The sequence below is a fragment of the Chelonia mydas genome, chromosome 4, assembly GCF_015237465.2.
Source record: "Chelonia mydas isolate rCheMyd1 chromosome 4, rCheMyd1.pri.v2, whole genome shotgun sequence".
NCBI lineage: Eukaryota > Metazoa > Chordata > Testudines > Cheloniidae > Chelonia > Chelonia mydas.
In genome coordinates, this window is record NC_057852.1 from 63,797,769 (window position 1) to 63,810,559 (window position 12,791).

The 12,791-nt window shown below is 42.5% G+C and overlaps 1 protein-coding gene across 2 annotated transcripts in view; it reads left to right on the plus strand.

The window, feature by feature from the left end:
* Positions 1-885: 885 nt before the first annotated feature.
* FNIP2 (folliculin interacting protein 2) overlaps positions 886-12,791 on the plus strand; it is an 87,550-nt gene continuing 75,644 nt past the window's right edge. Inside the window, exon 1 of one of the 2 annotated variants that reach the window (XM_027833463.3) lies at positions 886-1,320. In XM_027833463.3, coding sequence (XP_027689264.2) covers positions 1,226-1,320 — 95 coding nt within the window. In that variant the 5' untranslated portion in view covers positions 886-1,225. The remainder of the gene's footprint in view (positions 1,321-12,791) is intronic. The other variant, XM_027833464.3, reaches the window with a different exon arrangement.

A 12,791-nucleotide genomic window follows, 5' to 3' on the forward strand; every position in this document is an offset into this window, starting at 1 on the left:
CCCCCAAAAATCAGCCCCATGTCTTTTCCTGTAGTAGACTGTGGAGCTGGCTATATGCAAAAAAGGCAGCATATCACACCTTTCTAACCCATTTTTGAAGGATAAGTAATTAAAAGAATGTGGGCAATAAGACGTGTGCCAAACAAAACCACCCAAAACAACCCGCCCACCACAACCCCCAACAGAATGGTGGCATCAGGTAATCAGATTATTTCACCTGTGAACAAAACAAACCATGAAAAAGCAGAAATGAACAAAGCAACAAAGGCCCCAATCCTGCAGAGTCCCAATGGGAATACTCAAATGGTAAAATTAAGTATATGCCTAATCAACAAATGAGGGCCAAAGTTTGGATCCTTGATAAACAGATAAGCTGGCATTTCCTCAGTCTTTGGATCAGCGATCTCTGTCAGTCTGTTACAGAGAGAAGGGCTAGAAGAAAAAAATAATCCCAAAGTCTCCAAATTCAGGATCTGGACTTGTTCTGTTACAGAGAAAGGGCCCAATGGCAAAGCTTGGATCTGAACATTCACAAAATTCAATGGACTTTTTGGATCCAGGGATTTGGTTTGGGCTATCTCTGATTTTAGGGAAAATGTGCAAATCCGCCCAATAAACCAGAGATTTTTCAATAGCAACAAAAAACGAAAACAAAAAACCTTTTGTTAGGTCAGTTTGTGCATAATTTTTAATAATTTACTTCACTGAGAGGAAACCTCCCTGGGAACTGGGAAGGGAGAGAAATCTGATAAAATATTTGTTGGAAAGAATCAGAAATCCTATCTTTACTCCTCTTCCGCCCAACCCCTTATTCAAACACCCCAACCTCAGAGGACTGTGAAACAGGGCTCGTGGCCCTTTAACTCTGGCTCTTGACCACGTGTCGGGGGAAGGCTTGGAATCCCGAGTATCCAATGGAGAACGTTCCATGGATGTTGCGCGTTCGGATCCCAGGATTCCGGGCTGAGAGGGGCTCGTCCTGCGAGAGGGAGCTGTCAGCGCCTCTGGGCGAGGGGTTTAGTCATATGATTGGCTGTATCCTCCCTTGCTGGGAGTGGGGACGCTGAGCCAGCCGTAGCCCCCATTCCCTCCTGCGTGTAATGCCGGGCGGCCACGCTGCAGCGGGGATGCTGGCCCCGCCGCTCTTACTATCGCCAGCCAGCTGAGCTTGCGCTACCCACTGGGGCTCCTGTGAGTACGGGCGGCGGTAACAGCAAGCAGCAGCATGGCTCCTACTCTGCTCCAGAAGCTATTTAACAAAAGGGGCAGCAGCTCGGCTTCTCCCCCCAGCAGGGCACCTAAGGAAGGACCTGCCTTTAGGTGAGAAACTGTTTCTTTCATGCCAGGGATATTACTAAAAGGGCATTACCCAAGGGGTAGGGGAGCCTTATTGGAGGCAAGAAAGCAAGCCCTGTGCAGGGGCACCCGCAGGAACGAAGGGGTGTGTACATTTCCCCGGAGCCAGCCGGAGCGCGCGCACCCCCTTCTCCCCCCAGCTTTTGTCATTTTTGATCACCCTGGTATTAATCTGTTCTCGTTCACACAGTGCTTTGGAAACGTGAAGCGCTTTAAGAACTTGGTATAATTCTTACTGGTAATAGTTTGCTTCAGTACTTTTGATTTAAAGCTAGCTAGAGAGTTAGTGCCTCTGTTGGGGAATATTCTGCAATTTTAGATTGGCCTCTGATCTAATAGGTTTGGGGATATAGCTTTTAGAAATGGCTGAGATTTCCACAAGACCAGACACTTAGACATGTTAGGGAGCTATTTCATTACAAGCCTTCTGTACAAAAGTCATTTTGTTAAGCATTAATGTTGTGCTACCCTTTTCTGTGTGGATGTCTGAGGTCCTGTGCTAGCTACCTTTCAGGGTCTTAAATTGGGTAAATGAGCTTTAACTGCGATGGATCTTGGGGTGTGGTCACTCACAGTTTGGACATCTGCCCCAGACCATCTTTCCTCACTGTGAAAGAAGGTCTATAATCTTTATTCTCTGGATTTTTCAGTGTAATCGGTATCAGACATAACAGCCTAATCTTCAGTCTTCTATCTAGAGTGTTTCTCAGTCCTTTGGGATTGTCCTTAAAATCTCCAGACTTTTGAGCAAGTTCCAACTGCTGTAAGTAGCATGGCCACAGGTGCTGTAACTATGAATGTGATTGAGTGGGCAGCAAAACTGACAGTTATTGAGTGTCAGTGTGGACCAGATTAATTAAAAATTGGGAATATAACGTGTTCCCGAGTTAAACAAAATGGTTTGATGTCACTTCTATTACTACACTTAAATAGTGCAGGAAAACACATGCAAAAGAGTAGTGGGGGCAGAGAACCAGGTGAAAATTATTGTTCCCATATAGCTGCTTTCTCTCTGTCTTCAGCTTCTTTTTCTTCTCTTTGATGTCTCAGCCATTTTGTCTGGATTTCAAATCTCCTCATATGCATAAACTGTTATAGTTTTTAATACCAGACTCCAAATAAAATAATACAGGAAACATTCTGCCTTCATCTTTCTTAGTGTTTGTGTCTTATTACTTGGGTAATTTGAATTAACATCTCTTCTTTTTAAAATATGAGTTGAAATGTATCTTACCTTGAATTCAGGGTTTCATCTTTTGTTTCCTCTGATTGTGTGGAACAGCTGCATGCCTTCCATTGCTTTAGGTGCTTATGATTTCGTGAACTTTTGCGCATGAAACATATCGGGATTCCTTTAGAGGCTTGGATGTGTAATCCTGATTTGGTGATGGCTTTAAAAAAAATAAATAACTTGCTTAGAATATGGTCCGTATGGGTTATTTAAGTGACAAGATTCTGGATCCTTTTTCTATATCTTATCTGGTCACAAGACCAGGGTAGCCATGGCAAGTGAAGTAAATGGTATTGCGTCTGTGTCCATCCAAATCTTCACGTGACTACTCACCATGACTCGCTTGGTCTTGTGAGTAGATAGCATATAGAAATGGATAAGATTCCTGACTTTCACTTCCTGAAATGCTAAGAATGCTGTGGGGAGTGAGACTAGGAGTAAAAACAAACAAACAAACAGACCCTATTCAACAAGTGACTTAGTGCAAGCACAGGGGATCACCAACATAGAACCTCTCTTTGACTTCAGAGGTGCTCTGCTTGAATCAAATGTCATCCGCTTGAAACAAATTGCAGGATCAGAGGCAACATTGGGTAATGTCAGATCTGGATTATATATCCAGATTCTAAAGTGATTGCTGTAAATGTTATGAATCACTGGGAATCTAACATTATTGCCACATTATTTCTAGAGTGTTGCTAGTGGATTGGGAAGACTTAAAATGGCCAGGCCCAGAATTCATTGTACCTTTAAATCATAATGCAGACAAAAGCCTTGTGGTACTGGGAGGCATGGAAAAGAGTGAAAGATGTGTTATGTACTTGTCCAGAATTATTCTTAATTTAAAATTTATGCCTTAATGTATATTGCTTTGGACCAAAAGTACAAAAACCAATTAAGGTGCAAATCCATTTGCAGGGATTTAATTTTAATTAAAATGTCCCCAGGTCTACGTTTACGGTCCTGATCCTGCAAGGAGCTCCAGGTGGGCGGACTCCTGCACAGAGTCCCATTGAAGTCAATAGGAGCCTGTCAGCATGGAGCTCCTTGCAGCATCGGTGCCTGTAGTAAGGTATTATTTATTTTATTTTATTTACTATACTGGATTTTTTTTGAGGCTACTGAATTTCAGTTTAGAATATTGAAATATTGTGTTAAATTCAGAAAACTCTAACTTTTTATTAACAAATTATTCATATATTATGCCTTTTAGGATTGTATGCACTTGTTCTGTAGTTCTGTCTCTTCTCCTGTCCCCCAGTTTTTTTTTTGGTTTTCACTTCTATCTTTTTTATTATGTTCTGGGGTTATATGCCTATTTTTCTCTCTCTCTCTCTCTCTCTCTCTCTCTCTTCCCCCCCCCCCCCCCCCTCTCCCTCTCCTCCCCCCCCCCCCATGGAATATTTAAATCCTCAACACTCCCATTCTTAAATGAATGTATGCTGGTAATGCATGGTTCACAGTTCTATTCCCGTACACAACCCACACTTCTTCATTTAATATGGGTCTTTGCTTTTTTTTAACTGAACCCTCAAATCCCAGCCTTCCTGAAAACCCTTAATGTCATCTGCTACTGAATTTTAAAGGATGAGCTGTGACAGCCAACACTAAATATTCTGGGGGTACATCTTCGATTCAGTGGCTTTTAGCTCAACACAATTCAGCAGAAAGTTTGTTGGGAAAGATCTTTGTACTAATGGGGACATGTGGCTGAAACTGGCTGGGGAGAGAAGGGGATGTTTTCTATTTTTACCTCTCCTCCAGTCTCTGACCCTTACATTCCTGTGTCTGTCTTTACAGTTTCTCCTGGGGCTCCTAAGCAGATGCTGTAAAATTGATACAATATTTGTAAATTTCACCTCTTTCCACAGGGTTTCAGCCATGAAACTGACTAGAGTCTTGTTACCTTCACTCTACTGCTGAGAAAGTGATGAACAAGCAGAGCACCTGAAATTGTTTATGGCAGTGAATGCATGTATGTTTACCTGCCTTGTGGGCAGGTGACATAAGAATGGCCATACTGGGTCAGACCAAAGGTCCATCTAGCCCAGTATCTTGTCTTCCAACAGTGGCCAATGCCAGGTACCTCCAAGGGAATGAACAGAACAGGTAATCACCAAGTGATCCATCCCCTGTCGCCCATTCCCAGCTTCTGGCAAACAGAGGCTAGGGACACCATCCCTACCCATCCTGGCTAATAGCCATTGAAGGACCTATCCTCCATGAACTTACCTAGTTCGTTTTTGAATCCTGTTATAGTCTTGGCCTTCACAAAATCCTCTGGCAAGGGGATCCACAGGTTGACAGTGCGTTGAGTGAAAAAATACTTCCTTTTGTTTGTTTTAAACCTGTTGCCTGTTAATTTCATTTGGTGACCCCTAGTTCTTGTGTAATGAGAAGGAGTAAATGTGTGCATTCAGTGCAAGAAGATCATGGCCCTCAGTGACCAAGTGCAGGCTCTGGAGACCAGAGTGGCTGAACTGGAGGAGCTCAGGGAGATAGAGGAGTACATGCATAAGACTTTCCAGGACACAACAGAGCATGCCCACCCCTAGTCTGAAAGCCTCTGCACTATTAAGGAGGATGAAGGAGAACATCAAACTGGAGCAGAGGGAAATGATCCCTTTATTGGGACTCTCTTTCCAGATGATGTCATAGTATTATGTCATCCTCTTGCACTGACGATACTTCTCTGGAGGAGGGGACTCATGGTATTAGGAAGATGCAGGTAATAGTAATGGCGGATTCAATTTTTAGAAATATAGATAGTTGGGTTTGTGATGACTGGGAGAACCGAATGATGAATTGCCTGCTGGTTGCAGGCCTCTCAAGACATCTAGACAGGTTTATGTGCGGTGCTGGGGAGGAGCCGGTGGTTGAGGTACATGTAGGTATGAATGACAGGGAAAGATAGGAGAGAGGTCCTGGAGACCAGATTTAGTCTGCTAGGTAAGAGATTAAAATCCAAGATCTCCATGGTAGCATTCTCTGAAATGCATCCAGTCTAAGGTACAGGGCCAGTAAGACAGGTAGAACTGCAGGGTCTCAGTGTGTGAATGAGATAGTGGTGCTCTGAGGGATTTAGGAATTGGGGAACCTTTTGGGAAAGGAGGAGCTTATACAGTATGGGCTATACCAGGGGTAGCCAAACCGTGGCTTGTGAGCCGCATGCAGCTCTTTTACAGTTAAAGTGCAGCTCGTGGAGCCCCCCCATGTCATCATCCCCCCATTTTCCACCTATCCAATGGTGGGGGAGCTCAGGGCTTCTGCAGTGGGGTGGTGGGGCTCGGGGCTTCTGCCAGAGACGACTGCTGCCTGCTGGGGGGAGGAGGGGAAAACACAATTTAAAGGTTTGCCTCCCCCAACAGCTTGAGTCACACAACCCCAGGCCTCCCATCTTACACTCATCGGCCCCTTCTTGCTGTTCCCAGGTGTTTGCCACGGCCCCTCCATGCAGAACTAACACCTGGAACTGCAGGGAGGGGCTGCTGCTTTATCTCCAAAGGGAGAGGCAGCAGCAAAAGCAGCCTCTACTTGTAGCTCCCAGCTGTTTGCCTCTGCCTCTCCCCGGAGCCACAGCTTGCCAGCTCCAGCAACTGCCATGCAGGGAGGGGGCCCAGTGACACCATGTGACTGAGTGGGGCCAACAAACCCTGGCAAAAATTGGCGGGCACATGATTTCACGTGCCCCAAGACAGCCCTCCCTACGGGGCTGAAGCCCCGAGCCCCGGCAGGCGCTTCCCACGGGGCTGAAACCTGAGCAGGCGCACACCAGCTCTTGAACTTCTGAAGATTGTCGTATGTGGCTCAGAGGGTCAATAAGTTTGACCGCCCCTGGGCTATACCTAAACCAAAACGGAGCCAGATTGCTGGCATGTAAAATTAAAAAGATCATAGAGGAGGTTTTAAACTAGGGGCTGGGAGAGAGTCAACAGGTATGGAGGAGCACGCGGTTCAGAGAGAGACATCCCTTAGGGGAGGATTTATTAAAGGGAAAACTCTATATCTTAGTAAAGAGGATAGAAGTTGATAAAGTTTAGGTAGGAACTGAAGAGAAACAGTCAAACAATAGAGTCCCCTTCATTTATATTACATGAAGGCAAACAACTAAAAATTGACAAACTTTATAAGTGCTTGTATACAAATGCTAGAAGTCTAAATGCTAAGATTTTGTGAACTAAAATCACCCTTTGTACCAGATGACTGGCAGATACCTAATATAATGCTAAAAGAACAAGGCGTATTTGAGGCACCTTATAGACTAACAAATTTATTTGGGCATAAGCTTTCTTGGGCGAAACCCGCTTTATCAGATGCATGCAGTGGAAAATACAGTAGGAATATATATATATACACACACACACAACATGAAAAAATGGGGGTTGCCATACCAACGCTAACGAGAGTAATCAATTAAGGTGGGCTATTATCAGCAGGAGAAAAAAAAACTTTTTTAGTGATAATCAGGATGGCCCATTTCAAACAGTTGACAAGAAGGTGTGAGTAATAGTAGGGGAAAAATTAGCATGGGGAAATAGTTTTTAGTTTGTGTAATGACTCATCCACTCCCAGTCTTTAGTCAAGCCTAATTTAATGGTGTCCAGTTTGCAAATTCATTCAAGTTCAATGAGAAACTGCAGGAGTCTGTTTTTGAAGTTTTTTTGTTGAAGAATTGCAACTTTTAGGTCTGAAATTGAGTGTCCAGAGAGGTTGGAAGTGTTCTCCGACTGGTTTTTGAATGTTATAATTCTTGATGTCTGATTTGTGTCCATTTATTCTTTTGCGTAGAGACTGTCCAGTTTGGCCAATGTACGTGGCAGAGGGGCATTGCTGGCATATATCACACTGGTAGATGTGCAGGTGAACGAGCCCTTGATGGTGTGGCTGATGTGATTAGGTCCTATGATGATGTCCCTTAAATAGATATGTGGACAGAGTTGGCAATGGGCTTTGTTGCAAGGATAGGTTCCTGGGTTAGTGTTTTTGTTGTGTGGTTGCTGGTGAGCATTTGCTTCAGGTTGGGGGCTGTCTGTAAGCGAGGACTGGCCTCTCTCCCAAGATCTGTAAGAGTGAGGGATCGTTCTTCAGGATAGGTTGTAGATCCTTGATGATGCGCTGGAGAGGTTTTAGTTGGGGGCTGAAGGTGACGGCTAGTGGCGTTCTGTTATTTTCTTTGTTGGGCCTGTCCTGTAGTAGGTGACTTCTGGATACTCTTCTGGCTCTGTCAATCTGTTTCTTAACTTGAGCAGGTGGGTATTGTAATTTTAAGAATGTTTGATAGAGATCTTGTAGGTGTTTGTCTCTGTCTGAGGGATTGGAGCAAATGCAGTTGTACCTTAGAGCTTGGCTGTAGACAATGGAACGTGTGATGTGGTCTGGATGAAACCTGGAGGCATGTAGGTAAGTATAGTGATCAGTAGGTTTCCGGTATAGGATGGTGTTTATGTGACCATCGCTTATTAGCACTGTAGTGTCCAGGAAGTGGATTTCTTGTGTGGACTGGTCCAGGCTGAGGTTGATGGTGGGATGGAAATTGTTGAAATCATGGTGGAATTCCTCAAGGGTTTCTTTCCCATGGGTCCAGATGATGAAGATGTCATCAATATAGCACAAGTAGAGTGGGGGCATTAGGGGACGAGAGCTGAGGAAGCGTTGTTCTAAGTCAGCCATAAAAATGTTGGCATACTGTGGAGCCATGCGGGTACCCATAGCAGTGCTGCTAACTTGAAGGTATATATTGTCCCCAAATGTGAAATAGTTGTGGGTGAGGACAAAGTCACAAAGTTCTGCCACCAGGTTTGCTGTGATATTATTATCAGGGATATTGTTCCTGACGGCTTGTAGTCCATCTTTGTGTGGAATATTGGTGTAGAGGGCTTCTACATCCTACATCCCCATGCTAATTTTTCCTCTACTGTTACTCACACCTTCTTGTCAACTGTGTGAAATGGGCCATCCTGATTATCCCTACAAAAGTTTTTTTTTTCTCCTGCTGATAATAGCCCACCTTGATTGATTACTCTCATTAGAGTTGGTATGGCAACCCCCATTTTTTCATGTTCTCTGTGTGTATATATATAATGTGTTTGTGTGTATATATTCCTACTGTATTTTCCAGTGCATGCATCTGATGAAGTGGGTTTCTCCCACGAAATCTTATGCCCAAATAAATTTGTTAGCCTTTAAGGTGCCACAAGTACTCCTCGTTCTTTTTGCTGATACAGACTAACACGGCTACCACTCTGAAACCTAATATAATGCTGATTTTAAAAAAAAAGTCTCCAGTGGCAATCATGAAAATTACAGTCCAGTAAGTCTAACTTCAGTACCAAGCAAATCGGCTGAAATTATAGTAAAGAACAGAATTATCGGAAACATAGATGAACCCGATATGTTGGGGAAAAAGCTTTGGTGTGGCATGATTTTCCTTCACAAATCTATTAAAATTATTGGAGGGAGTCAACAAACATGTGGACAAGTATGATCCAGTGGATATAGTGTACTTGGATTTTCAGAAAGCCTTTGATAAAGCCTCTCACCAAAGACTCTTAAGTAAAGTAAAGAGTCATAGGATAAGAGGGAAGGTCCTCTCATGGATGAGTAACTGGTTAAAAGATAGGAAACAAAGGGTAGAAATAAAGTTTCAGTTTTCACAATAGAGAGAGGCAAATAGTGGGGATTCCCAGGGATCTGTACTGGGAGTAGTGCTGTTCAGCATATTCATAAATGATCTGAAAAAAGAGGTAAACAGTGAGGTGGCAAAGTTTGAAGATAATACAAAATTACTCAAAATAGTTAAGTCCAAAGCAGACAGCGCGGAGTTACGAAAGGGTCTCATACAATTGGGTGACTGGGCAAGAAAATGGCAGATGAAATTCAGTGTTGATTAAATGCAAAGAAGGGCACATTGGAAAACATAATCCCAACTATACATACAAACTGGTAGGGTCTAAATTAGCTGTTACCACTCAAAAGAGGTCTTAGAACTATCCTTGATGACTCCATGAAAATATCTATTCAATGTGCAGTAACAGTCAAAAAAAGCTAACCATGTTAGAAACCATTGGGAAAGGGATAGAAAACAAGACAGAAAGTATCTTAATGCCACTGTATAAATCCACCTTGAATACTGTGTTCAGTTCTGGTCGCCCCATCTCAAAAAAGATATATTAGAATTGGAAAAAGTACTGAGAGAGGCAACAAAAAAGATTAGGGAAAGGAAAAGCTTCCATATGAGGAGAGAGAAAAACAAACCGGGACTCTTAGAAAAGAGATGACTCAGGGAAGATGTGATAGAGGTCTGTAAAATCTTGAATGGTGTGGAGAAGATAAATATGGAAGTATTATTTTCCCCTTCATGTAACGCAAGAACCAGGGGTTGCCCAATGAAATGAATAGGCAGCAGGTTAAAACAAACAAAAGAAATACTTCTTCATACAACATACAGTCAACCTGTTCAGTTCATTGCCAGGGGATGTGTGAAAGCCAGAAGTATAACTGGGTTCAAAAGAGATTAAATACATTCATGGGTGATAGGTCCATCAATGACTATTAGCCAAGATGGTCAGAGATGCAACCCCATGCTCTGGGTGTCCCTAAACCTCTGACTGCTAGAAGCCGGGACTGGACAATAGGGGATTGATCCTTCAATAAATTGCCCTGTTCTGTTCATTCCTTCTGAAGCATCTGGCACCGGCCACTGTCGGAAGATGGGGTACTGGGCTAGATTGGTCTGACCCAGTATGGCCATTCTTATGTTCTAAATTGTCTGTCTGCACTTGGGAAACAATACTGTATGACTCACATTTTGGGAAATTATCTTTGGACCTATAAAGGCAAGACATTTCTGGGTTTTTTTTGTTTTTTTTTTAATAAATGAAAGTTTAAATTCTACAGAAAATGAGACATCCTCACCTCTTACCATGAGAAGTTATGCTTGCTACCAATAGATGACTTTCTCAAGCATGTTCAGTTTCTGTCATTTAGCACTGATTACTGTTAAGGGGAAAATGCAGTATACATAACATTAAAAATATGACTAACTGCATAACTTAAAAAATGTGTATATACTACTTTCAGCTGAGAAGCATTTGATGGCTGTAGTTTGTTGGTAACATTCTAAGAAATCCTAATTGTTCTTGTGCGTGAGAAAAAACATTCATACTTTTGTATAGTTAAAATCCCAAATGTCCCTCAGAGCCTTTAATACTGGCTGTTACTGCACTTCAAAGAATAAGCTATGCAGCTGATACTAGAGAGTCTGGGAAGCTCCTGGCTCCATGTGCTCAGTAAAAAGTCCATTAAGAAAGTCAGACACTAGAAATGTAGATCTTGGGGACTACAGTAAGGGAGCTTCCTACAATAATGTAATGTATTCAGTTAGAATTTTCTACTGCTCATGTATTTCAACTAATTACTCAAGTGAAACATTTGTGTGTGGGTGGGTAGTGGCTCTAGAGAAATGAATGACTCTCTGGCTTTGGATAAATTGATCATGCTTTAATTGTCATGGCAATTGTAATTCTGTTCTGGCTCTAAAACCGGATTTCATATTAATGCTGTTCTGCATCTTTCAGCTCTACAGACTGAAACTGTCTTCAGGAAGCTGAGGGCTGAGGTTGTGTAAAAATTCTAACTAAGGGGGGGGGAAAGTGTGAAGCTAACAGTTTACACGACATGTCAGAATGCGTAAAGCAAAATAAATCACTCTTTCTGGATTACATTTAGGTTGGTAAATGTGTGGTCTCTGCTTCATGACTTCCATAAAATCTTTGTTGGGAGATTGAGTGAAAGGATGTTGTAAAAGAGGATATAATTTCATTTAACATGCATGCTGTAAAAGATGAGATCATGTTTCAGCTGGATTTGAAACTGGCAAACAGGCCAATAGTTCAGCTTTAAATATTCACTGGTGCTTCTGGTGTCCATAATGGAACGGATGCTGTATTATAACTGTGCAGGATCTCTAGCTGGTAACTGTTTGTTAGCTTCGGTGTGTGATATCATTCACTTGGCAGTTGAAACAAGTAATTCCTTTGGTCATAGTGGTGAAATGCTTGGGGAGATCCCATTCGCTAAGCACTACTTCACTGCGCTGTATTGCAAGCCTGGCAATATTCCACTCTTTGTAAAGGGAATGAAAGCAGTAGTGAAGTTTGTTGAGTGGCGCTTGTATGTTTGTTCTGTTTTGTCTCTGTTCACTTCAATAGATTCCTATAATCTAACTGAGTTTCACCTGAGCTCCTTGCTGTTCATAGATATCCAGGTAGCAACAGTAGCCGGAAATGCCACTGGGTGTCTAAATAAGGACCTTTGTTTTTTTTTTGTTTTGTTTTGTTTTGTTTTTAAAAAACTAGCCCTAAATCCCTACAAGGGTTTAGGAATAGCTTTTGAAGAGACCACTCATGGTAGCCATTGTGGAAAGTGAGATGAAGCCCAAGGCCAAACTATCCAGGTGGGAGCAGTGAGCACTAGGTGAAGAGACTTTCTAGGTTGTGGTCTTGCTTACTGACAGATAAAGTACAATACAAGACCTTCATTTGTCCCCAGTAATGGCAGCTGCAGAGTAGTTCAGTTCATGGAGATTATTGCAAACAAGTCACTCAGAAAATAGCCTAATAAGGAAGTGATGAAGAGTAAGGTACTTGTAGACAGAAATTGGGCTCCCAGTCTGGGGATGTCTGAAAAAGCACGTCCTCTGGCTCTTCACCCTTGTAGGTGCAGTACCGCGTCTTTATATCTCTCTGTAAAGCTGTTTTGATTTCCTTCCCACCCTCTTCACTACTGAGCAAGGGCCTTCAGAGATTTGACTTTTCCAGGCTTACTACAGGAATACTGACTGTCTTGCTCTTCTTTCCCTCCATCATCTTCCCCCCATCTCTACTTCAGTTGCAACCTTGGAAGAAATCTTGGGATTCTGTGTTTTTTCCCCACATAAGAGCTGAGTGGACATGTGTAGATCTTATTCCTGGAATTCTTGACAGTTTTTTTTTTTTTTAAACTTTTGTGAAAAATGTCATTTTCCTGACTTTTTTTAGAATTATCTTTGCAAATGACCAGATTAGAACTGATCCAAGTATGCAATGTCAATAATTGTCTGCACCAATTTATCACACTCGCAACTTTTCTCTGCACTTCTGAAAAGAGCTAAGATATACCTTAGTACAGACTGAGAAGAGAAGCACTGTATTGTGGGATGGAGTTG